General features: G+C 41.3%; 2 protein-coding genes across 2 annotated transcripts in view; one reads left to right on the forward strand and one right to left on the reverse strand.

Annotated features, from left to right (window-relative positions):
• LOC126091985 (proteasome subunit beta type-5-like) overlaps positions 1-13,536 on the reverse strand; it is a 64,689-nt gene extending 51,153 nt beyond the window's left edge. The window contains exons 1-2 of the mRNA XM_049907348.1: positions 13,308-13,536; positions 3,945-4,095 (exon numbers count right to left, since the gene is read on the reverse strand). Coding sequence (XP_049763305.1) covers positions 3,945-4,095; positions 13,308-13,454 — 298 coding nt within the window. The 5' untranslated portion in view covers positions 13,455-13,536. The remainder of the gene's footprint in view (positions 1-3,944; positions 4,096-13,307) is intronic.
• A 223-nt stretch (positions 13,537-13,759) lies between these two features.
• LOC126091983 (uncharacterized) overlaps positions 13,760-27,802 on the forward strand; it is a 288,438-nt gene continuing 274,395 nt past the window's right edge. The window contains exons 1-2 of the mRNA XM_049907347.1: positions 13,760-13,817; positions 13,947-14,072. The gene's annotated coding sequence lies outside the window, so the exon portion shown is untranslated. The remainder of the gene's footprint in view (positions 13,818-13,946; positions 14,073-27,802) is intronic.

Here is a 27,802-nt window from a genome sequence, read left to right on the forward strand (position 1 = left end):
GTTTGTGAGTAGCCAGTAACTTGTGAGCTACTGGGTGAGGCGCTTTTTCCTTTATCCAAATCTCTTGGACAGCCTGCTCATCAAGATACACGGTAGAATCCCGAGAGGAGGCGACATGGTCATCATTGCAGTTGATACAGCGGGGAGGAGGCGGACAATTTCCCTCATGTGCAATCCCTACCACAGGTTACACATTTGGCTGGGTGTCGACAAGACGTTCTACTGTGGTTGTAATGGTGACAGTAGTAGCAGTAGCAGCAGCAGCAGCGCATCTTGTTCGGATTGTACGGCCGGACTGTGATTATTTCATAGCTTGCTTCGATCTTTGACAGCAGCACCACTCTATCTAAGGTGAGGAAGAGAGTGCGAGTGGGCACCGAGCAGGAATTTACCCATTTCATTTCACAATGGACGGCAATGACACCCTGATCAGAGAGGTAAGATTGGATTTCGGCCTCTGTTAGACCGCCGAGCAGCCTGGTGTAAATTACACCACGGGAAGAATTCGAAGTTCTATGGGCCTCAACACAAACAGGGTAGACGTGGAGAAGCAGGGCAGCAAGCAGTTGTGCTTGAGGATCGGAAGTGGTCTCCAAAAGCAAAGTGCCATTCCGTAAACGAGAGCACGATTTCACAGGGCCAGCAACTGCATGAACACGTTTCTGAATAATAAATGGATTTACCGTGGTGAAGAACTGACCGTTTTCAGTACGTGGGACCACAAGGAACCGTGGTGTAGTGGGAAGGGTCTTCGAATCATTAGCCTCATTACGTTTATGTTTCATAGATGTTGATTGGGAAGATGACTGACTCATTGCAGGAAATTCCCCCATGACTGCCAGCATCTCTTTCCAACTGGGGGCTCCCTTCACAAGGGTGCGCATCCACCTTAGGTGGTTGTTCACACCTCAGGTCACACCTCCCAAACACCTGACAGAGGGACCAATTGGTAATTTGGGAAGGTTGCAGCTGAGGCAATCACCCCTCTCTGGGCATGGCATGTACCAGGGGGGAAGGGGGGGGGGGTGTACGTTCGAACCCTACCTGTTGACCCAGGGCTGGGAATTGTGTGTTACTCAGTCACTTGTTATGTGTCAGATGCGTGGGCCGGTCTTCGAGAATGCACAGGGAGGAAGAAGAAAAAGAGAACCTCAAAGCCCAAAGCAGAGGAACGAGAGGAGAAGGGAAACTAAAAAAGGAACAGGGAGTGAAAAATAAAGGTGAAACTGTTCTTATGTCACAGACATACAATGCAGAACATTTCCAATAACAGCCTAGACATGTTTCCCAAAGGAGAAGAAAAAGAATAGCAAGAGGATAGACAAGCAGTACGGAAGGGAAAAAACGCTGTAACAGCTGGGCCCCGCGGTTCCTTTAATTTGACCTTGTGGTGATCATAAATATTCTAACTGTACTTAGGAATGGACTGCACAAGCTTTCTGTTCAGTCCTCTTTATGAGCCGTGCTAAACAATTGCAGCACTCTGCCAATAAATAGTGATCAACCACTCACCTTCCATACACAACTGGCCTTATGTGCTTGTTCCATTTCACATGGTTCCAAAATGTTACACCTAGATATTTAATTGATGTGACTAGGTCAAACCGCATACTGTTAATACTATATTCAAATGTTATAGCCATGGCAACCCTTCCCATCTGCATTAGCTTACAGTTGTCCAAGTTTAAAGCGTATTGGCATTCATCACACCAAATGGAACTCCTGTTAACTGGTCATTAACACTTTGGTGACCAAGCCTGAGCACAGATCACGTTACAAAACTTCTGCAAAATGTCAGTGCGCAGTATAGATTAGGCCACACTTGCACAGGCCACAGGAGCCAGTTAATGATCAAAAACTGCACAGATTTTGTAGAAGAACTATGTAGGTATCTGCCTACCCAATTGTTGGTTGATGCTGCCCTCTGATCTGATTATAGCATTAACTGGAAAGAAGCAGGAAGTGACACAGAGCTGCTACAGTGACAAACTGTGCCGTTCTGTGTGCGTCGCTGTGAGAACTGCATAGTTTTCATTCATTTTTGCCATTTTACTAAATCTTCTCTCAAATATTTCTTGTTTTTGAGCGAGCACAAAAGTTTGGAATCTCTAGAGGAAGAATTTAATTATTTTGGTTAGAAGGTAATATTTGAGTGTAAACCACACAGAGAACGTTCATATTCACGTACACTGCTTTCTAGCAAAATTTTCTTTGCTGTTATTGCTACAATTGATAGTGCTGGTGGGGTTTCATTTATCATACAACTTATTCGCCTTTGTCTAACCTACTTTGCAGAGGAATTTGATGATGAGCCTCCAGCAAGTTAGATCTTGTTCAGTCAACCAAGTATGTCCTTTGCAAAACAGTTGTCTGCATACCCAAGGAGGAGGTAACGAAGTTCTCAAGAGAAACTAATTCCTGCTAAATTAGGCTGGAAATTTGCTAATAATCAGCCTACTGTGCCACTGTTAAAAAAATAAAAAAGGAGAGTACGAGCAGCAGATGATGAGAATCTACCTTCCTGTATGTATTTTCAATCTTTTCCCTCAATCTATGGTGAAACTTGGAAATTCAGAAACCACATGACAGTGTTTCTAGTACACTTCTAGGATAACACTTCTGAGATCCAATAAGAGAATGAAGAGTTTGATCAAAGATGGTGGTGAGGGAGGGGGAGGGGGGGCAATACAGTGACAGAAGTACGAAGGAAACGAGCTGGTCATGTCATGAATGTATTATCACTCTAAACCCCTGAATCCCTGAAAATCTTTCACAATGAAACTAATCACCTGCAAAAACTGAAAAATATTTTTTTGGTAACAATTTTTTAAAATTACTATTGTTTAACAAAAGAGAATTAAGAAAAAAGTATGTAAAATAAACTTTGAAAATTGCTGTTTTGCAACATGTATTTTTCTTTATGATATGTCAAGTAAACACTTACCAATGACATTTTAAAAAACTGCATGAATGATTGGTTTTTCAGTCCCAGAATGACTGTAATCAGTTGGACCTCTAAGTATTAATTCCCGTACTGTCAATGACACGATAACACACTATTGTTGACATCATCAACTACTAGTCTAAGACTGCTGCGCACTATATGACAGATTGCATTTATACACTGCAATCAATAGTGGTCTATGCACATTTCCCTGGGCTCTACTGGTGCCACCACTGTATTGGATGAACACTAGCTGTCAAGACAATATACTGGATCACTTATTCAAGGATATACTCTGAAAGCTCAGATTTTTAACAGTCTACAGTTTCATATGTCTAATGTTTCCCAGAAATTAGAAAGTGCCTGTTGGTCTGCCAGATATCATGTAAAAAGGTTGAGCTGTGTTTCATGTAAGTAGTTCTTGCTAAATCCGTGCTCAAATTGAAACTGTTTGACAACTGAAAAGTGAATTTGTGGCTATTACAGCAATCTCAATGAATACTCTGATAGTTACAGTATAAACCGTTCATAATAGTTACTTGTTTGAGTAGACTGCAACTATTTCATGCAGGTTTAGGTACAAAATATTCAGCAGCTTCTTGCTTTCTACCATTTTAGTTTCCAACAATTTCTCAGCATGTAAACTAAAACTTAACACTAGACTTGTGTTGTATGCTTCCAAAGCAGATTTACTTGTGAAGGATTCTATCTACTGAGTCTTCTTGTGGACCCTAGACTCTTTTGGAACTAATTTAATTTACATTGGCATAACATTTCAAAACATAAATATTGTAACACTAACATGGGCTCAAAACTTTCATAGCTAGATGTACTAGTGAGTAATTATTATGCAAAAGTACCCCACAAACTCAAGATCAGAACTAGAAACAGGCCAAAACACAATAATTAAAATTTATTTCAAAGTGGATTATCACTATTTAAGAAGCCACATTACAGCTCTTCACAGTACATTCTCATATCCATCTTAATCGTGACTTACCAATGTACTGGCCACCAGTCGCACGAGAATCAACAGCAAGTACCACACCCCCTTTGTACATGAAACCCAATGTTGTAGTTCCATGGTCAAAATGAATTTTCATGCTCTTCCCATGCTCATCTTTGGTAAATGCTTCTATGTCTTCCACTGGCTGCAAACAAAACACTGACTTAAAGTTGAATCAATTGTGCAATTACAGGAAATGGGCAGATTCTCTCTCATGGCACGATAGCCTTTTGCATATCACTGTTTTCCTATAAATAGATACCTCTACATACATACCTCACAAGCCGCAAGCATGGTGGAGGGTACCTTGTTCCATTACTCACCATTTCCTTGCCTGTTCCACTCAACAATGGAGTGATGGAAAAACATCTATCTGCCTCCATACAAAGCCGACTGCCATTTGCCTCCAAATTAGTTGGTTGGTCGTTTGAGGTTTAAGGGACCAAACAGCAAGGTCATCAGTCCCTTGTTTCAAATATGCTCCATTCCGCTAATGGGACATCTCAGTAAAGTCAGAACAATAAAACGGAAAAAGGTAAAAACGTAAAAGGGCAGTCATGTCGTCATTGGTAAAAAACAAAATGAGGGAAGGCGGCAAGAGAACGAACCCAACACTATGCTGAAGCAGCATAGGCAAGACCACCTGTGACGTAAAAGGTACAACTGCTAGAATGTAGAAAGTACGTATGGGAATAGAAAGACTAGCCAAGCCTTAAAAAAAGGGTAAAAACAGAGTAAAAGGGGAAGAAAAGAGGATTTCGGTCAGGGAGGTGAATCGGGAATCTCCAAACACTGCTTACAGTGGGAGACACCCAAACACTCACCGCCCTGCTCCAACACCAGAGAGATTAAAAACCTCAAAAATTGAGAATAAAAACCACTTTCCCGGAGGAAACCGAGAACCAGAGAGACCATCCGGGAATCGTCAGCCAACATCAAAGGTAAAGTGTGGGGGGGAGTCTGTACTTAGCACGCAGAGCCAAAAGAAGGGGGCATTCAACCAAAATGTGGGCTACTGACTGGAAGGCTCCACAACCACATAGTGGAGGTGGCTCATCACGCAAAAGAAAACCATGGGTCAGCCTGGTATGGCCAATGCGGAGACAACACAGTGTGGTCGAGTCCTTTCGGGAGAGGCGAAAGGAAGAACGCCACGGGCCTGGTGTCACCTTAATTGCACGAAGTTTATTAGACAGGGGAGTAGCCTCCCAAGAAGTGGCCCATGACTGTGCGAGGTGGGATTTGATGTGAAGCCGTAAATCCGCTGCAGGAGGGGTTACAGAAAACGGGGGTAAGTAACTGCTCCCCCAGCCAAACGATCAGCGAGCCCATTACCCGGGATACCCACATAGCCAGGGACTCTAAGGAAGTCAACGGAATAAGCAGCACGGTGAATATCAGCGAGATGGTCATGGATGGCAGAGACCAAGGGATGGCGCGAAAAAAACCTGTCAATAGCAAGAAGGCCACTCATTGAGTCCATACATAACAAAACGCGGTTGTGTTGGGACTGTTTAATAAAGGTAAGGGCCTGGGAAATTGCCATCAATTCCGCAGTAAACATCCCACATGTAGATGGCAGCAGATGACTTTTGGTTCAAACAGAGGATGTGAAGGCATACCCAACATGATCAGCAGATTTAGAGCCATCAGTGTAAAAAACAACAGCATCCCGAAACTCCCATAAAATTTGGCGGAAAAAGGAACGGAACACCACCGGGGGGATGGAATCTTTCGGACCTCGGCGGAGATCCATCCGAATTCGAGGCCGAGGAACTAACCAAGGAGGGGTGGAGGGGAGGGAACGAGGAAGACAGGACAAAGAAGGAAGCTGAAAATCACGGCAAAGAGACGCAAGGCGCAGCCCAACTGGTAAACCCGCCCGAGGGCGGGAGTCACCCAGCCACAGCAAGGGCCGTCTGGCACGGCGGCCATTGCCGGGAGTTCCAATGCTCCAGGATGACGAGCAACCACTCCAAGGCATGCATGAGGAGGTCACAGCTCAGGTATTCGAAGTGTGATACCTGTGTGTTCAGGGGGCTCAACCAAAAGGGTACATAGCGACCCCACCACACGGGCTGGCTACCGTGCTGGCTATGCACCCTAGTATCAGACAACGACGTGAAAGAAAAGGTGGAATGTACTAGAAGGGCGCACGTAGGAGACACTAGGTAAGGTGCTCTTCCCCAAATGGCTCACACTACGGAGGAGAAATTTTGTAATGGAGGTCAAACCCCAGAGGGGGACCAAGGAATGCCAAAAGGAGGAGATGATTATGCAACAAAGCCGAATTGGAAAACCAACAGAACCAGGAGGATAGCGGAGCCAACATAAGCAAGGACACCGAGAGAGGGAGAGGAGAGGGGAAAGGAGCAAGGAGGGGAAAGGAGGGGAAGGGAAAGGAAATGCAGCCCTGGAGAGAAAAAAGGCTGCAATGGCTCGGGGCCCTGTGCTCACCACGCACGTATCCACAAAAGAGTTGTGGACCCCCCCCCCCCCTAACTATTCTTCACAGTCCTTACATGAAATGTACGTTGGCAGCAGTAGAACTGTTGTTCAGTAAGCTGCAAATGATGATTATCTAAATGTTTTCACTAGTGTTTTGCAAAAAGGACATCATCTTCCCTCCTGAAATTTTTTATCCAAGTTTGTAAGGCATCTCCACAGTATTTGCATGTTGACTGAACCAAACAATGACAAATCTAGCAACAATGGGCTAAATTGCTGTGTTGTCTTTCTTTAATCTACCCTGGTAGGGATTCCAAAAACTCAGGTAGTGCTCCGGAAAGGGTCACACTGCAGTTCTGTGTGGGGTCCCTTTATAGATGAGCTATACTTGCATAAAATTCGCCCAATAAATAAGAGATGACTATCTGCCTTCCCTACAGCTGACCTTACAAGGCTGTTTCATTTCATGTAACTTCGCAACAATACACAGATTTGTAATTGACTTTACAGTGTCAAGCAGCGCACTACTAGTACAGTTGTTTGACCTACTCATCTGCATCAACTCATATTTCTCTACATTTAGCATGGGCCGCCATTCATCACATGAAACAGAAATTCTGTCCAGGTTATCCTGTATCCTCCAGTCACTTCTGCAACAGCACTTTCTCATTTACTACAAGGTTATCAATAAACAGTTTTAGACTGCTGCTCGCCCTACCCATCACATCATTTATGTATACAGAAAACAAGAGTGGTCCTATGAACACTTCCGTGGTGGGGTACTCTGAGATGTTTATATTTTCCCACCTCCGCGTTGCAAATGTTTTGAGTGAAATGCCCAGTCGATGCGCTGTTGTTTTCACTTCAATTCTACCAACATTGAGAGTTGTTTAGTTCTCTGAGTTTTGTAAAATTCCTAGATTCATGTCTCGTCGTTGTGCAGCCTATGAAAAGGATTGAGGAAGACTCCCAAATAAATTACAAAGTACAGTGCAGTTTTAATACCAATATATTTCCAGGACTCTGGTGTCCGAGCCTGGTACCCAAAGTACCCAAAGTTGACATCAAACGACACAGAGTTCACAACAATCAACAAACGAGTGAGCCTACAATACATTTGCTTGCAACCCTAGCCAAAAAACAAGTGCCCCAAGGCACCTGCGTGACCTCTATTTATACTTTTGTTAACAATTACCTACAATGAAAATTACAATTTTATGTAAAATCACAATTAAAAGTGAAACCGAATATGAGATACACATTGCTAAAAATTTACAATCTCAGTGCTGAACAAGGTAACCTATTTTCGACTTAGTTACGAGTTAATATAACATTTTATGACTAATTATGTTACAGGTAACAATTACATTTCTAAATTTGTTTATAACAAATCAACTAGTGCCTGAATTTTTGTGCTAACATATCAGAGATTCAATTAATGTGCTTTATTTATATGTTCTATTTAATTTGCTGTAGTAATTTTATAATGATAGGTTTACTGGTACATCCTGACCATGTGCTACATTTCCTTCGATTAGTTACAGTATTAATTTCACATTTATATTGTGTTTCTCACATAAGAACAATGTTAATCAGCAAAGCATCATTTTTGAATTATATGTATACTGAAATAGTGGTTATTTTTGTATGTAATTTGGAAACAGGTCACTTTACAATTGGTCAATTAGGACGGGTGTTTATCTTTAATGCTCTCCGAGGGGTTCTGATAGGTAGCAATGAGATACAGTAATATTTCAACTCCTGACCTTACACTTTTCTCTGAAGAACACTTGCCATTTAGGACACCATACTGGATAATATTCCTTAAGCATTTTTCGAGATACATAGCTGGGATCCTACTCTGTATGCTCAGACTTTCATTAATATATCACATGATAAGGGCAACCTGAGTTTCATAAGAGAGACACTTCCTAAATCCTTTTTTATGTAAGCTTTTCCATCTCAAGGAAATTTGTTTTATCTGAACTTGGAATATGCTAAAGAATTCTACACCAAATCGACATTAAGTAAATTGGTCTGTAATTTTAGCAAGTCCATTCTTTTACCCTTCTTATATTCAGGAGTTACCTGCACTTTTTTTCACCAATTGCTTGGGACTGCAATAGACAAGAGATCTGCAATAAATGCACACTGCATAGTGGTCCAGTGCTGAAGAGTACTCTGAAACAGAACTGGGACTCCATCTGGACCTGTTGACTTATTTGCTTTACATGTTTTAAACTGCTTTACAACACCAGGGATGTCTATTTCTATGACATGCATGCAAGAGTCTGAATTTTGATATTAAACCACGACGGGTATTTTGCATCTCAGTTCAGTCACTCAGCGCATTCTTCTCCAAGAGTGTGGTTTACAATTAGTTCAAACTTTGCCCATAATTCCACTACGTCCATTGTAGTGGAACTAAATGCTGTCCATTCCTTGTTTCAGTCAGACAACAACAACTACTATCTGCTCATTCCACCACAGAAACTGCCCTATGCTTCTTGGTGGATTCAACGAACTTCAGTCTCCACTTTCACTATTTTATGATCACTAATCGCTCTCTACACACACGCACTCTGTCACACCTGTTTGTAGCTACAAAATCTACAATATTTCCATTGTGTGGGAGTTGTCAAGCTAGCTACTCACGGTAAGTTTTTGGAAAACTTGTTCAGAACTACTACACAAGAATGTCTACTCGTAACACAATGGATCCATAGAGACCCAGTCTACACTAGGTCAGTTAAAATCCCCTTCAACTAATATTGGATGGTCAGTGCACTTCTGCACTACTGAGCACAGACTTTCTTTGAATGATTCTGTAGCTGTTGCAGTGGAATTGGGTGGCCAGTAACAAAATCTGATTGTTAACTTGAGTTCACCTAGGCCTGTTAATCACAGTCAGATTGAAGTTAGATATCAACAGATATCTGTAATAAAATTATAAGAAACACTAGAAATATTATGCAAATAATGCTACATTGACCTATAGAAGAACCAAATGACAGCCCACCTTCATAAAGGTTATTACAAACACCTTGTGCCAGCCATGCACAAAGTATTTCCATTGAATTTCCAGGTACACATACAAGAAATGAGCAATCCCTTTGCACGTCAAAATTAAAAATTACTATGTACATCACAGTTCACCTAAACATTGTTCCCATAACATAACATGTCATGTCATGCCTATCAGGGTGTCACAAGACTGTCAATAGCCAGTGCACGAGACAGAATGATAAGCACAACAGGTATCACTCCAGTACGTAGATTCTGTCAGTAAAAGTCAAATACATAATATAAAAACAATCATGATTCCAAAAATACCTATATAAATAGTTCTGAAATGTTTATAAAATATTTTTGACGATTTCTTTGTGACAATACTGCTAAGAAACCCTATACACCATATTTATGATACTTGCATTATATCATTACAAAACTGGAACTACTTTTTTTTGACGATATTGCTAAGTAATCGAAAAATGTAGTTACAAAAGAAAAAGAATTTTTGAAAAGCTTATTACAAGAAACTTAAGTTAGCCAAAGAATACTGAACATGAGAAACCAAAAGGCAATCCTGACTCAAATGGCACATGGGAAAAAGGAACACCTAACTCTTTCCGCTCGAGCTCCGATTTCTCTTATTTTATTATGATGATCATTTCTCCCTACGTAGGTGGGTGTCAACAAAATGTTTTCGCATTCGGAAGAGAAAGTTGGTGATTGAAATTTCGTAAGTAGATCTTGCCACAAAGAAAACCGCCTTTGTTTCAGTGACTGCCACCCCAACTCGCGTATCATATCAGTGACACTCTCGCCCCTATTGTGCCAGAACACAAAACAAGCTGCCCTTCTTTGCACTTTTTCAATGTCCTCCGTCAATCCTACTTGGTAAGGATCCCACACTGCGCAGCAATATTCCAGCAGAGGATGGACAAGTGTAATGTAGGCTGTCTCTTTAGTGGGTTTGTCGCATCTCCTAAGTATTCTGCAAACAGAGTGCAGTCTGTTTCGCCTTCCCCGCAATATTATCTACGTGGTCTTTCCAATTTAAGTTGCTCGTAATTGTAATTCCTAGGTATTTAGTTGAATTGACAGCCCTCAGAATTGTGCGAAGTTCATTCATTACATTATTTTAATATGAGTTACAGACTGATATACACTGAAGAGCCAAAGAAACTGGTATACCGGCCCATTATCATGTACGGCCCCTGTGCCGCAACACGAGAACAGCACGTTGCAAGGCATCCATGTTATGCTAAAAAATGTTCATGTTTGCGGAGTCTGGTGGCCAGTAGAAGTGTTTAAGCTCAGAAGTGTGTTCCTGGAGCCACTCTGTAACAATCCAGGACATGGGGGGGCGGTGTCATATTGTCCTGCTGGAACTGCCCAAGTTTGTCAGAATTTACAATGGACATGAATGGATGTATGTGATCAGAAAGGATGCTTACGTACACGTCACCTATCAGAGTCATATCTAGACGTATCAGGAGTCCCATATCACTCCAACTGCACATGCCCCACACCATTACAGAGCCTCCACCACTTTGAACAGTACCCTACTGTCATGCAGGGCCCATGGATTCATGAGGTTGTCTCCACACCTGTACACGTCCTTCCACTCGATACAATTTGAAACAAAACTCGTCTGACCAGGCAACACATTTCCAGTCATCAATGGTCCAATATCGATATTGACAGGCCCAGATGAGGCATAAAGCTTTGTGTCATGCAGTCATCAAGGGTACACGAGTGGGACGTTGGCTCCAAAACCCATATCAATGATGTTTCATTGGTTCACACGATGACACCTGTTGATGGTCCAGCATTGAAATGTGCAGCAATTTGGGGAAAGGTTGCAGTTTTGTCATGTTGAACAGTTCTCTTCAGACATTGTTGGTTCCATTCCCGCAGGATCTTTTCCCAGCTGCAGCTATGTTTGAGATTAGATGCTTTACTGGATTCCTGACATTCACAATACACTTGTGAAATGGTCATAAGCGAAAATCGCTACTTCATTGCTACCTTGGAGATGTCTCACTCAAATCTTTATAGATTGTAGTGGCAGTAACCAATCTAACAATTGCGCCAGACACTTGTTGTCTTATATATGCATTGCCGATCGTGAAGCCATATTCTGCCTGTTTACATATTTCTGTATTTGATTATGCATGTCTACATCTGTTTCTTTGGTGCTTCAGTGTATAACTTAATGCCTAGGAATATAGTAATGCTGCAACCCAATTGTCTTCATGCATCAACTCACAAAATGGCTATCCAATGTGGATGGAAACTTTAATAATCCATAGGATAAGCCAAAATAATTAAAAGTTGCATGAAGTAGTTTCAACTGTATGCTGCTGCAAGCAGACCTCTAACTATGGTGGTGTCATAAAACGATTAAGGGTATACGGAATGAGTTTTTCGATGAAAAAAATCGATTTTTGGGTAAATGCATTTTCGAAAAATTTAGACTCTCCCGTTTAATACCATGTATAAAATATTTGGATGACGTGAATAGAACTATTTTAAATATATCTAAAAACAAAGATGACTTGACTTACCAAACTAAAGCGCTGGCACGTCGATAGATACACAAACATACACACAAAATTCTAGCTTTCGCAACCAACGGTTGCCTCGTCAGGAAAGAGGGAAGGAGAGGGAAAGACGAAAGGATTTGGGTTTTAAGGGAGAGGGTAAAGAGTCATTACAATCCCAGGAGCGGAAAGACTTACCTTAGGGGGAAAAAAAGGAAGGACGGGTATACACTCGCGCACGCACGCAACACCCCCCCCCCCCCCCCCCCCCCACACACATATATCCATCCACACATATACAGGCGCAAGCAGACATATCAGCTTGTGCCTGTATATGTGTGGATGGATATGTGTGTGTGTGCGCGTGCGAGTGTATAAGGTACATTTTCTCAGGGCCTATATATAGTAGAAAGATGAAATTTTCTGTAGTTGTTCCTTAAGACCTTCTAATATATCTGAATTAAAAGATATGCTATTTTGTATTAATGGATGTAAGTTTTAAAATACTTGTTAAAATGTATAACTTTTTTTAACATTTACAAAAAATAAAATATCTGAAAAACTATACATTATTTTTTCAAAATTAATAATTCAGCATAAAAGCTGAACATATCTCTGTGTTCTGTGAAAAAATTCAAGAGAATCGTCCAAATAACAAATGAGAAAATGTTCCTAACTTTTAGCTCAATTTAACATTGTAAGCATAGGGCGTTCCGTATACCCTTAAGGGAAGCCTACAAGTATTCTTTTATTAATTATTTTCACTCTGCTGTTTGCGAAAAAAATTTGACTAAATTGTAGTGGAAAACAACCAGAAACTCTCAATTAATTTTTTTCAGTTTGTTCCGCGAGAACAAAACTGGTTCAGAATTTCATTTACATACCAGATCCCACAGGGTCATCCTTCCATAGCCAGATAAGCCATACAGCAACAAAAGCTTAATGAAACCAGACACATGCTCAAATCTACCATTTTCTGTAAAGAGCAGTCTCAGTAGTTAGAATACCATAGTCACGCCTTCCTCTTAGTCCCATGGTAATAAAGACCGACAGCACTTGGAATTTGCAAAACAAAGACTATTTGTACCCGAAAGCAACAGTCATAGCAGGGCGTTTCGGTTATAAAAATTGTTCATAACAACTAATCACGACAAAGCGTTATTTTTCATTAAAAAGTATTTAACACACACTATAATACAGGCTAAAAATGAACGAAAAGGAATAGGAACAGAATGCTAGATGTATTGACAGAGAGGGGGAAAAAAAGGGTCGCTCAGCGCCAGTTTTCTTTTTCCTGTTTCAAGTGTTACTGGTAATGTTAGAAAAAATGTACCTATCATTGCAAACATCTTGCACTTACGTTCGAGAATGGAGGTTTCGCCAACTGCATGTTGTGTGTAAAATTTCCAGCTGAGAAATTAAAATCGAATCCATCATGTAAATCCTGATTGACACGACAAGGATTTACAAAATTGCTCCTACAACCAGTAAGCACTTCCAATGCCATGATGACAAAACAGACGCCAAACTCACAAGTCACTCACAAGTAATTGAAGTAACTCCTGTAACACTCAGCGTTTGCGCTTCTTCTAGTCATGGCAGGTTGGCCAACATAAGATTCAACGAATTTTTAAAATATTGATTTACCCATACTTTTGAGAATAAAAATAATTTTGGGAACTATATCACTAAAAATTCAACGGTAAAAAACTATCAAGATTAAATCATCAAACCTACTATACTATTCATTAAAGGAACGAAGTGATACTAACAATTGCATGCCTACACTCTATTCTCTTTGACCGCTCAGTAGTTGCGTCATATTGCACGGAGAAGTAGAAGTTGTTTGTTTATTGATGCATTATGGCAGGTAAGGTGACAGGAGTTGTGTGTAAATATGTTTTGTTGTTAAAATGTTGCTCGCTTCAGTGATGTGGAGAAGCGTTTGTTTAAGGAAATTCGTCAGTCGCAAGTAAACCGAAATGAATAACATTTACAGATGTGCCAGAACGGTCTTTAAATTTCCTGCGCTGTGAGTGACGCATGTTTGTTGTGACAGGCGTCGCAGGTTCTTAGCTTCTGCGCGGAGTTACGTTCGGCAATTTGGTGTTTGTCTCAAGGAATCGTAAGTAATCATTGGCATTTTATTTATTTAATTGAATCATGGATTAACACGCACCTCAATTTGTTGTGAAAGAAATCAATGTCATGTTCTTCGATATAGTGATATTTTTTCCAAAACAAGATTGTAGTATTCTAAATTAGTGGTCATCGGTGTTAACAAACACAGAAATTTCACGACAAATATCTGCCCGACATCATTAACGCCGTTATCATACTTAGGGCCAAACACGTCACCAGCAGTATTTTCTTGCCCTCCGTTGCTCTGTAATTTACTAGCAATCTGGTGTTACCAGTAGGACGCAACTTCTTTGCAGATTTATTTACATTAAATTTTTGCATTCTGTATTTTATTAAATGCATTTATGTGGAGAAAGCCATGTCGTCTGCACATATCTCTTCGATGGAGCTTATTTAATGCCGTACTGGATTTAGATAAACCCTGGAAAGGGAGTATTCATTACGCGTCACTGATTAGTGATTTTTTTTGTCAGTAGGATATATTCACCATTTGATTCAATTTTTCCTTTTATTTCTGAAGCGTACGTAATACAGATTAAAAAAATTGACGAATCATTATATTTTTAGATTACCTAGGACACCTTACACATTATTCCTTTTAGGAATTCTCATAGCTGTGACTGATGAAATCTTCATGAACCGGTAACAGTGTAGTCTTACACCTGTCTCTCGAGAAGTTCCCTGCTCGACATCTTTACCTGAACAGATACTGTGTTCATGATTAGGCCTATGTCTGTTTCTCAATGTTTCCACTGTATACGATATGTTTATTTCTATCCAGTATGCCCTACATTGTTTTTGTTACAACCTGGGGTGTCTCAACATTGAACATAGCTATTTTTCACTGGTAGGGGCCTACTCCATTTTCCTTCTCTTGTCGATCAGCAGTACTTGACATTAATGTATACATGTCACAAGTATTTTTAGTATTCATCTTTTGGATCTGCAGCTCTTGGCTTTCTTTCCATGTTTGCAGTTAAATTATTGGATAAAGATTCTCCTTTTTAAGTAAAAACATTGTTTTTCTTGTTACCAAAACATGTTTCGGCACATCTGTGCCATCATGTGTGAGTTTAGTTTATTGAAAACTGTAAAAAGTGAACATATTTTAGGTTGTAATTGATCTAGCAAAGTGAGACCCAAAGAAAGTTTTTGTTTATTTTTATTCTTACCGTTATTTTACATTATATGGTTTTGCAGGACCATCTATATTGTGTTCTGTATTTATTATAGCGTGTCATCAATAAACCAAGTAAATGTGAATTTCATTGACAAGTTAAAACATCGCTTGATTTGTTTAAAAAATGTGATTTTGGGGTTAAAAAGACCATGGTGCGTACTATCTATTCAGAAATTCATCTTTGGATTGGATGATCATGTCAGACATAATTTGAATTTTTATATAAAACTTCATTATCTCCCAGCATCTTTAGTTCAAAAGGGAGGTGGTCAGATTTTTTCCATACTGCCTGCATTGCACCTTTCTTTGGAACAAAGGCCTGCCTGTATGTTTAAGTTATGGATAGCAGAGATCATTTTTGTTCTTAGCCTGATATTTGTTAATGTAGCATTATTTACAATTTTTGCCTTATTCTTCACAACAAACTATGCAAGAGCAAATCTATTGTGAGACTTGTTAGTATGCTTATTTTTTTTTTTAAACAGATACCCACAAGAAGATGAAGATAGACAGTATTATCCGTATAGCATGTTTGTACCCAGTGAATAGTTTCTGCAGCTGTGTGTGTAATGTCCCCTGAAAGTTATTCCATGTGGAATCAGGACTGGAAATTTGTGAAGTAAACTAATATTCTAATGCTTCCATCACAAAAATAATGGAGAAAATGTAGCTGAACTCAAGCATTATTTGATGTAACTACCTGTTTATTTCATTTTTTGGTTATAAAAAGTGATTGTAGATTTCCATTAATTGGTCTCGAGTGCAACCAACTCATTGGACTCTGACATTTTAACAGTAAGAACATCATATGTTAATTTTTTCTACAAAACTACAGTGTTATTTTAAAAAAATAAGATGATATAGCATTGTGTGTTGATTATTAGCACTGCTCTTGCCTGTTAGCTTCTGATGATTAGTGTTTCTCTGTATGCTTCACATTTTCGACTTCCCAGACACATAGTATTGGAAATGCAAGTTCCTTAAACATCAAAAGTAAGGTTGGATACAATAGTATTTAACTTTATAACTTATGCACACATGACTGCCAGCTCCAGATGCTGAAATTGGCATTCATGTGTGCATGAGGCGTGCCTGCTTGTGTGTATGAATGCTGTGTGTCTCTCTTTTCTGATGAAGGCTGTGACCGAAAGCTTTATGTAAATGTATTTTAATTGCATCTGTCTGCAACGTAGCAAGTCTTCTTTACAGTAAATAACAACCTGTCTTCTCCTACATCGTTGATATTCCTATGTGGTCTTTCCATTGTTTGATTTTAACTTTGAAACTTTCAGGTTTTTGGACTACATTCTTTATTATTCCCAAAAATCATCTCACAGTTTCAACATCCCATCATTTTGTTTAAAAAAGAAATTCACCGATTAAACCTTCATGAACTGAACTACTGGTAAATGATAATATTTACCATTAAATGAGAAATAGTTGAAAGAAAAGAAAACATTTGTAATCAAAGGATTAAAAACAGTTGCAAGGAATTTTTCAGTATGTGAAGATTAATCTTGTTTTCCTGTTCACCTCCCTTCCCTTCCCCCTCCTCCTTTAATTGCATGGTATTTTACAGTTCTTGTTATTTATGGAAAAGAAATGTTCATAGAATCACAGATCTTATATATGTTATTTTAAGTGTGCAAATTCTAAACCTATTCACTTCTCACCCTCTCTAATCTCTATAATTTTAATTTTTTATTTTTTATAAGTTGTCATACATACATTTACAGCTTATTCTGTTAGAGTTACCTTTGATTCCCAGCAAAAACTATAACACACTATAGAAGTAAAATGAAACAAGTTATGTAAGGTAGCACAATTGCCAGTGTATGATTAACAGTAACATTACACTGTTTTAGTTAAATGGATTTTTGGGTGTTAAGGAGTTTTAATTAGATAAGGCAATACTGAATGGCTGCCATGTACTGTTGCTGGAACTGGTGTATGACATTCCAAGATTGCTCCCTCTCAAATTGTTTGAATTTCCTATATAGCACTTATGCATTCGCTTCCATTGGCTGAAATGGCAATGCATGGACACCACCTGCTCTACATGAGTGAGTGCTGCATGCCATAACCGGTATTTCTATACTTTGTACAGTCTTATAAAATGGTATTTATGAACTTTTACTAATGCTTGTAATTTATATGCTGTAAGTTACCAAAATTTTTTGTACCAGAAAGTTTGCCTCATCTATCCTAGTGCCACAACCAGTGTATTATTTTTGACCACTCAATGCATTGTTTTGTGAAAGAGTACTTTTTTGTTAAATAATGTAAAGTGATTTTTTGTGAATTATTTACTGATGAAATTGTTTTATATGATGTAGAAATGAAAATGAAGTTTTGAACAAGCAAATGGAGTATGTATCATGTATCCAGTGCTGCCTAGTGGTTTAGTCCATGTGTTTCCAATTTGTTCCTTGGTAGCAGTTTGCACTGGTCTTGTGGTTGGGAATTTTGATGAGATACAATGTATCTACTGAACAATTTTAAATGTTTAATATAACATTGGTTAGCTAGAAAGTCGTATTTCACTCATAGTATGTCTCTAATCAATAGTGAAATGTAACATATTTCGTATCTTTTGATACAAGTTTTGTATTGTAGTTTTTAGCTTTTGATAATTGCAAAATGTTGAAAAGCATAAGGCGATTTTGGAATAATAGAAAGTGTGGTCAAAACAACAGAAAGTTATTAAAGTGCATCCAAATGGTCATTTCATCTCGTAGCATTTTCATGCAAATTGTTTTTATTTTTGTTTATTTATTTATTTTTTATAGCTTATGGCGTACATCTATTTTAGTTTCCTCTTAATCCTTAAGCCATTCCAGAGACCCAATATTGCACTCTTTTTAAGATGTTGATGAAATTATGTTGTTAAAATAGTTGCAGTCATTCTGCCTCAGTTGCTGCTTGAAATATTATAATAACAGTATTTATTGTAAGTAACATTCAGTTTCAAAAGAAATTAATATTTGTTCTTGTCTACAAGATAAACATAAGTATTTCCTGTTGTCAATTAAGCATCTTCATCTAGTTGGTCTGTAGCAATTTGTGTATTGTGGAGCAAGAGTAGCACTAAGTAGCATTGATCCATTTGCAAATGTTACTGTATGGATGACGAAACTGTTGTGACTCGCCAATCATTCAAAGCGCCGCTCCGCAATTACGCGCGTCCTCTACATGCGGCGCTGTCTGCCAGCCATGCAGCAGCTGCACCATCTAAGCGGCCAGCCGAGCAGCGGCCGCTAGACTGGGACTCAGTGATCATTCGAATGCTAACGTGTACACATGTCTTGCTTGTCAACTTACTCTGTGACTTATATGTGTTGTGTCGTTCTGAAATATATGTGTTAAACTTGACGTTAAAACAATTGGCGACGAGGTAGTGGATTTTTCCTTTTCACCGTTGACCCACAGGGTTCCATGGCTACTGTTGAGCAACTATTGCAAAATCTCCTTGAACAGCAAACGCTTCTAACAGCGGCGATTCGTGATTTCGTTGTGGCGTGAAATGCGGGCCGTTTCTTGTCGTTGGCTATACCTCCTTTTCCTCCTTACGACGAGACGGCGGAAGACTGGTCTGATTATGAAAAATGTCTTCGACAGCACTTTTTGGCATTTCATGTCACGGACGAACAACCATGTAAGTCTCTGTTCCTTTCCTGGATTTCACCTGAAATGTATCAGTTGTTGTCGCAATTGGCTCCTTTGAAGGATCCTGCGTCTTTGTCCTTTGCTGAAATGTGCTCACTTCTGTCTGTCTATTTTCAAAAGCAAACGCATGTGTTAGCCTTTCGTGTTGCCTTTTATCGTTGTCAAAAACAGTCACATCAATCCTATCGCACTTGGGCTGCTGAACTTCACGGCCTCAGTCAAAAGTGTCAGTTTGTTACTGACGTTTACAAAGAATCCTATGCCGATTCCATGGTACGGGATGCTATTATCCGGTCGGCGCCCGACAAAGAAGTTCGGCAACGTGCCCTTCAGTTGGCGAATCCGACTCTAGACGAAGTTCTCTCCATTGTGCAGTCTTTTGAAATTTCTCGCGCCGCTGGGGCGCAAATAGAGGCATGGGGTGATGTCGGGGAAATACAACCATTGTGCACTGTTGACAACACGTGTGGCGCGTCCCCGCCGGCCGACGTGGCCGCAGTGCACTCCCACGCGCAGCCCCGACCTAGCCGTAAACAACCCGCTAAGAAACTGCAGCAAAACCCCCGGCAACTTCCTTCATGTCCACGGTGTTTTACGAAACATTCACGTGAGGATTGTCCACAACGTTGGGCTGTGTGTCACAATTGCAAAAAGAAAGGTCATGTGTCTTCCGTTTGCAAATCCGACCGCATACATGATGTTCATGAACATGACGCTGATTCTGATTCTGTGTTGTCTGTCAATTGCACTTCTTCCCTTTCAGGGACGTTATTCCTCACTGTCCAAATCCTTGGTCGAGATGTTCGCATGCAAGTGGATACCGGTTCTGCTGCCACTATAATTAATTCTCAGACGTATCTTCAGTTGGGTTCTCCACTCCTGTCACCTGTCACTCGGCAATTACGGACGTACAATAAACAGAAGGTTTCTCTCTTGGGACAGTTTAATGCTGAGGTATCTTACAAATCCGTCATTCGCACTGTTCCCATATTTGTGGTCGACCAGAGCAACACAAAAAACCTTTTTGATTTCGATGCCTTTCGCGTTTTTGGGTTCTCCATAGATGACTCTGTCAATATCGTCTGTGATGCTGTTCCTTATGCTCAACTGGATTCCTTGTCGACGACATTTTCGTCCCTTTTATCTCCTGGGTTAGGCCGTGCAAATGACTTTGAAGCTCATATCACGCTCAAACCTACTGCTCGGCCTAATTTTTTTCGGGCTCAGCCGATTCCTGTGGCCCTTTGTGATCGGGTAAAATGGCAGTTGGATCGTCTCACTACTTTAGGGGTTTCGCTTCCTGTCACTTCCAGTGAGTGGTCCTCTCCTGTCGTTGTTGTTGCTAAACCAAATGGTGATATTCGTCTCTGTGGCGATTTCAAAGCCACTGTAAATGCTCAATGCCTTATCAACACTTACCCTATGCCCCGTCCTGAATAACTGTTCACTAAACTTGTGGGAGGCCAGTATTTTTCTAAAATTGACTTGTCAGAAGCTTATCATAAACTTCCTCTCGATGCTGCTTTGGCAGTTTCTGGTCCTTAACACGCCTTTCGGCCTCTATCAATACCAACGCTTGCCATTCGGGGTTGCTAGCGCCCCTGCTCTCTTTCAGCGATTCTTGGAACAATTATTGCTCCCTGTCCCTGGGTGTATCAGTTACATGGACGACATTGTTGTCACTGGCTCCACCACTGAAGAACATCTTCAAACTCTACACACACTTTTTCATGTCTTACAGACTGCTGGTCTTAAGTGTAATCTTCAGAAATCACAATTTTTTCAGGCATCTATCACGTACTTGGGGTTTCAACTCTCTCGGGATGGTATTCGTCCGCTTCAGCAAACTGTCGCTGCGATCGATGCCCTTCCTTGCCCTACATCTGTTAAGGAACTGCAGGCCTTCTTGGGGAAAATAACATACTATCACAAGTTTTTACTGTCTGTGGCTTTGGTGGCTCAGCCGTTGCATTGCCTGTTGCATAAAAACGTGCCTTTTCACTGGTCTGCGTCATGCGTCATGAACAACCCATTGCTTGTGCCTCCAAAACGCTCGCGGATGCCCAACAAAAGTATTCTCAAATTGAGAAAGAAGCTTTGACCATTATTTATGCTCTTCATAAGTTTGGTGTTTTTCTCTATGGCTCAAAATTTCATCTTGTTACGGATCACAAACCACTTGTTTCCTTGTTTCATCCATCAACGTCACTTCCCGACAAGGCTGCACACCACCTCCAGTGTTGGGCTCTTTACTTGTCTCGTTTCAATTATGAGATTCATTTCCGGTCAACGGCTCAACATGCAAATGCTGATGCTCTGTCTCACCTTCCCATGGGTCCTGATCAGGCATTCGATAGGGACGAACTATTGTGTTTCCACCTGGATGTTGCCGAGCAGCGGGTTGTGGATGGGTTCCCCATCACTGGGGACAGGCTGGCGGCAGCTACGGGTTCTGACCGTACCCTCTCCCGGGTTTTACACTGTATTCAGAAGGGTTGGTCAGATCGCCCGTCCGCTAAGACTTCTGATCTGTTGCGGAACTACTACGCTTTGTGCTACTGCCTCACGGCTAGGGATGGTGTTATCCTCCTCTCCACTGACGACAATGCTTCGCCGCGTGTTGTGGTACCTGCGTCTTTGCGTGCTTCGGTCTTGCGTCTCCTTCACCAAGGGCACTGGGGTGTGTCTCGCACAAAATCTCTGGCGTGCCGTCACGTGTACTGGCCTGGCATCGACTCTGAAATAGCACACATGGTCGCTGCCTGCGGCCCTTGTGCGTCACAGGTCGCTGCCCCGAACTCATCTTTGTCACCGTGGCCTTCACCTGAGAAGCCCTTGGAGCGCATTCATGCTGACTTTGCGGGACCCTTTTTAGATACTTATTGGCTCCTCATAATTGTCGCCTACTCTAACTTTCCTTTCATTGTCTGTTGCACGTTGCATACCACCGCAGCAACCACCAGTGCTCTCGCCCGCATTTTTTCTTTGGAAGGCCTCCCCTCTACTCTTGTTACTGATAATGGTCCGCAATTTGCCTCTTCCGAATTTGCGGATTTTTGTGCTTGTCACGGCGTTATGCATGTCACGGCCCCGCCGTTCCATCCACAATCCAATGGTGAGGCTGAATGACTGGTCCGCACATTTAAGGCTCAGATGCGGAAACTTCTGACTTCTTCTGTTGCTGATGATGCGCTTCTCCAGTTTCTGGCGTCTTACCGTTTCACTCCCATGGGCGACCACAGCCCGGCTGAGCTCTTACATGGCTGACAGCCCCGCACGCTACTTCATCTTCTGCGGCCTTCCACCTCACGGCCGCGGGTGCCTTCACTTGGCCGGTTCACCGCCGACAACCTCGTCTTGGTACGGGGATATGGCAGGCGGCCAAATGGAGCCCGGGCCGCATCTTAAGGCACCGTGGCAAACGCCTGTATGAAATCCATACGGATACGGGTGTTGCAGTGCGTCATTTGGACCAGCTTCAGCCTCGTGCGCCAGCAACGCCTGTTCCGAATGCCGCTACACCACCTTTGGCTCTACCTGACGCTCGGGGTCTTGGCATCTCTCAATACTCACAACGCAGCCCTCTCACCGTCATCACGATGCCAGCACAAGAACGGACGCCACCAGGAGATGTGCCCATGCAGGAACCGGATGACCATCCTCTGTCAGAGCAAATCTACTCGCCTCCTCCTCAAACGGATGCCGACACATCACCCATGTCTCCTGTCATATCAACTGGACTTGCCGTAATGGGCAATTGGTGCATGGGGCCCCAGCAGATTCGACCCCTGCGTCTCCTGTCATCTTGACCCGTTATCATCAGGGACACTTCCGTCCATACGGGAAGCCTCCTCCTCGAGACTTTACGGCGAGTCAAACAACGCCAATGGACGTTAGCCATCTCCAGGACACCTCCATCAAGACCAGTGCAACAATTTCAAAGGGGGAAAAGTGTTGTGACTCGCCGATCATTCAAAGCCCCACCGCACAATTACGCGCGTCCTCTACGTGCGGTGCTGTCCGCCAGCCATGCAGCAACTGCGCTATACTGGGACTCAGTGCTCATTCGACTGCTAATGTGTACACATGTCTTGCTTGTCAACTTACTCTGTGACTTATATGTGTTGTGTCATTCTGAAATATATGTGTTAAACTTGACGTTAAAACAGAAACATTAATGAAAATCATTGAAACTGATCATGTAAGGCAAAAGTAAGAAGTAACTAGTTAAGATCAAGTTTTCAGGAGAATGATTATGGCAAAACTGGAGATTGCAGTACCACCTGTCGTCTTTGACCTATGACGTCATCAAAATGATGGACACCCCTGTGTCAAGTGTATACAACGTACAACTATGGTGTCTCACGTTACACCCATGAACACTCATACATAATACACAAAATATTTAATTACAGCAATACAATGAAACTAGTTGGACAACTACAGGTATTAGGGGGTTTTGAACAGGGGAAAAGTAACTATACAACAATTATAATAATAAAGACATACAGAAAGTGACACAAATGAATAAAAATCGAGCAAACAAAATTCTCAGCAGTTGGGAAAAATAAATAGATAAATAAATAAATAAATGGTGTCAGGGATTTCACTTCACCTTTGTAGCGTGAACATAGTGGCTGTGATTCCATGCACATACTACACACAATAGCAAGGCCCAGTACTGCAAATTTCACTTGAGACCTATATGTGGGATTACCATCATTTTTTGTGTTCAAACCAAGCCATATTTTTGAAATGCCTAATCGTCTTAGCAGTTTACTGAAACGTTAAACTTGATTTATTCAGTGGTATTTTTCACTAGCTTCAAAAAAGTCTCTGATAGTTGCTGAAGCAGTAGCATTAATAGGGCGCCAGTGTTTAGCTGTTTCCACATGGTCTTTAATATCACCCTTTCCTTTGTGTGCAACAGAAAATTCTACACTACATAGTGTTCAATATATGTGTCCATTGCTAATGTCCTTAAACAATGTCAGAAATTTGTGTTCCTGTTGCATGTTAACATTAAACTCTTTCTATTGCGCATTGCTAAATGATAAGACAAAAGGTGGACAGAGACAAAATTTGTAGAGACGATCTCTACATCAACATCAGTGCTAATTGATGTTTGTTGAGAGATATTGCAGTGCCATATCCCTTTATAAATAGGTTACAACACCAATGTGTGCAATAGTAATGGACACTTTTGATCGTATGTAGAAAGTGCTAAATTTTGACCTTAATGGGCTTCTTTTCCAGAGGGATGTCACAGCAAAAATTGAATTAACTCAAATGATTGTTTTGATTAACTTTCAGCAAGTTCAGAAGTAGAGAGATGAAGGTTCAGTTTTGTATGTATCAAACACTCATAAAACTCCTTGGCTTTTCTTAAATTGAACCTGTGGCCTAATATCGGTGCTGGCAATTCGCAATATATTGATCAGTGCCTCACTTTAATATTTAGTGACTTTCCCAAATTAATCAGTGAAATTCAATCCTCAAATCAATCATCACATGATGACAGTCTAAAAATGTTCGTACATATCTTTATCATATTCCAACATATAAAGGTTCTTGATTGAGAAACACATCAACATTCCCAATCATCAATGTACAGGGTGAACACAAACTATTGTCCTGATTATAAAAATTTATAACAGAATAACTGTTTGACAAAATAAGTTACATTTGATGCCGTTACAAAGGTTAGTGTTACTAGTTGTTGTGACCAGTAGATAGCGCTAGTGTTCCATAACACCGACGCTATCTGTTACGTCACATTAGTTGCTGCTGAAATGGTGTCAAAGCAGGAGAAAGTGCAATGTATGCTTTGGTTTCATGAAACGAAATCGTCCATCAATGTTCAGCGTAAATTTCGGGCTTCTTAAGGCTGCAGCCCTGCTGACATTAAATCAATAAAGCCATGGTATGCAAAGTTTAACAAAACAGTCAGCGTTGAAGATCATCCTTGAAGTGGCAGGCCTCGTAGTGATGCAACTGTTGATCGTGTTCAGCAATCATTTCAATGGAGTCCATGTAAATCAACTTGTCAAGCATCACATGAACTTCAAATACCGCAAGCAAGTGTGGTGAAGATTCTTCATGAAAGACTTAGGTTGCACGGTTACAAAGTGCAAATCGTGCAGGTCTTGCAATCCAATGATTTGCTGACATGCGCTGAATTTGCAACAATTACTTAAATCGCAAATGCCTTACCAATGAATCCACCTTCCATGTTAGTGGAATGGTAAATAGGCGTAACGTCCATATATGGGGTTCAGAGTCTCCACATGCTACTGTACAGTTACAGTCAGACGGCAAAAAAGTGAATCTTTGGTGCAGCCTCATGCATAACAAGGTTTTTGAACCATTTTTCTTTGCAGAAAAATCCATTACCGCTAACATTTACTTAGACGTTATGCAACGTTCATTGCCCCACAGTTAGAAGAATATCAACCATGGATACTTTTCCAGCAAGATGGAGCACCCCCCCCCCCCCCCCCCCCCCCACCCCTTCCCCCACACTGGGCTTTGATAGTGCGTGATTTCCTGGATGAAACATATCCGGATCGGTGGATTGGAAGAAACGGTTTAAACCCCTAGCCACCCTGCTCTCCACACATTACGGCCCCTGACTTTTTTTTCTGGGGCTATATCAAGGACAGAGTCTTTGCCACACCAGTTGCTGATGACGACAAACTGAAGGCTAGGATACAAGCTGCTGTGGGTACTGTGACAGAACACATGTTACGAAACACCTGGCAGGAACTGGAATACCACCTCGACATTCTCTGAGCTACCAATGGAGCACACATTGCTCACCCTGTATGTTTTCACATGAGAAGTCATACACTAACACATGTATTCTTAGTATCCAGTTTAAACAAGATCCGACTGTAAACATGGCATTTTACCATTTCCAGCATAGCTCTCCATTATCACAGAATGTTTCAACAGTTATTTTCATTCATTAAGTCAGTGCCAGATCTCTCACCTTGAGAGCCTTTGCATGGAAGGCAACAGTGGCCAGATTACAGACACTGGCGTTGGTGCCGAAGATGCTGCCGACTGCAAGATTGACTCATCTGCCAACTGAGTGGTAGGATGTGGTGTAACTGTCTGGAGCTTCTTGTCGCACCATATCCCCCACTTGCTAGCTAGTTTGGCTGGTGATGAGATTAGTACTGTTGTTTCAAATTGCATTTTATGGGCATCATTGATAAATTGCTTTTATGCTGAGATTGTGTTGTGACTCTCCGATCTTTCAAAGTGCCGCCGCGCAGTTACGCGAGTCCTCTACATGCGGCGCTGTCTGCCAGCCATGCAGCAGCAGCGCCACCTAAGCGGCCAGCCAGCCAGTGGCCGCTACACTTGGACTCAGTTATGATTTGACTGTTAAAGTGTACACACGTCTTACTCTGTTTACTTGATCTGTGACTTTCATGTATTGCGTCTTCCTTGAAATATATTTGTTCAACTTGAAGTTATAACAATTGGCGATGAGCTAGTGATTTTTCTTTTCCATCATTGACCCACACGTTTCCATGGCTACTTTAGACCAATTATTGCAAGGTCTCATAGAACAGCAAATGCTTCTCACAAATGCGATTCGTGAATTCGTCGCGGCATCCAATGCGGGGCGTCTCTCGTCATTGTCTCTATCTACTTTTCCTCCTTATGACGAGACGGCGGAAGACTGGTCTGATTACGAAAGACGTCTTCAACAGCACTTCTTGGCATTTCATGTCGCGGACGAACAAACATGTAAGCCTCTGTTCCTTTTATGGATTTCACCTCAAATGTATCGGTTGTTGTCGCAATTGGCTCCTTTGAAAGATCTGCGACTTTGTTGTTTGCTGAAATGTGCTCACTTCTGTCCGTCTATTTTCAAAAGCAAACACTTGTGGTATCCTCTCGTGTTGCCTATTATTGTTGTCAAAAACAACTGAATCAATCCTATTGCGCTTGGGCTGCTGAACTTCCCGGCCTCAGTAGAAAGTGTCAATTTGTTACTGAAGTGCACAAAGAATCCTACGCTGATTCCATGGTACGGGATGCTATTATCCAATTGGCACCCAACAAAGAAGTTAGGCAACGTGCCCTTCAGTCGGCAAATCCGACTCTAGATGAAGTCCTATCCATCGCTTAGTCTTTTGAAATTTCTCGCACTGCTGGAGCGCAAATAGAGGCATGGGGTGACGTCGGGGAAATACAAAGTCTGTGCGATGTTGACGAAGCATGTGGCGTGTCCCCGCCAGCCGACGTGGCTGCAGTATGCTCCCAAGCGCAGCCTCGGCCTAACCGTAAACAAACATCTAAGAAACTGCAGCAAAACCCACGGCAACTTACTTTTTGTCCGCAGTGTTTTACGAAACATTCACAAGAAGATTGTCCACAACGTTGGGCCATGTGTCACAAATGCAAAAAACAAGGTCATGTGTCATCCGTTTGCAAATCCGACTGCATACGTGATGTTCATCAACATGACGCTGATTCTAATTCTTTGTTGTCTGTTAATTGTACTTCTTCCCTTTCCGGGAAGTTATTCGTCACTGTCCAAATACTTGGTCGAGATGTTCGCATGCATGTTGATACTGGTTCTGCTGCCACTATCATCAATTCTCAGATGTATCTTCAGTTGTGTTCTCCAATCCTGTCACCTGTCACTAGGCAATTACGGACTTACAATAAACAGAAGATTTCTCTCTTGGGACAATTTGATGCTGAAGTATCTTACAAATCTGTCGTTCGCACTGTTCCCATGTTCGTAGTCGACCATAGTAACGCGGAGAATCTTATTGGTTTCGATGCCTTTTGTGTTTTTGGGTTCTCTGTAGATGACTGTCAATATCGTCTCTGATGCTATTCCT

Source organism: Schistocerca cancellata, chromosome 7 (assembly GCF_023864275.1).
Source record: "Schistocerca cancellata isolate TAMUIC-IGC-003103 chromosome 7, iqSchCanc2.1, whole genome shotgun sequence".
NCBI lineage: Eukaryota > Metazoa > Arthropoda > Insecta > Orthoptera > Acrididae > Schistocerca > Schistocerca cancellata.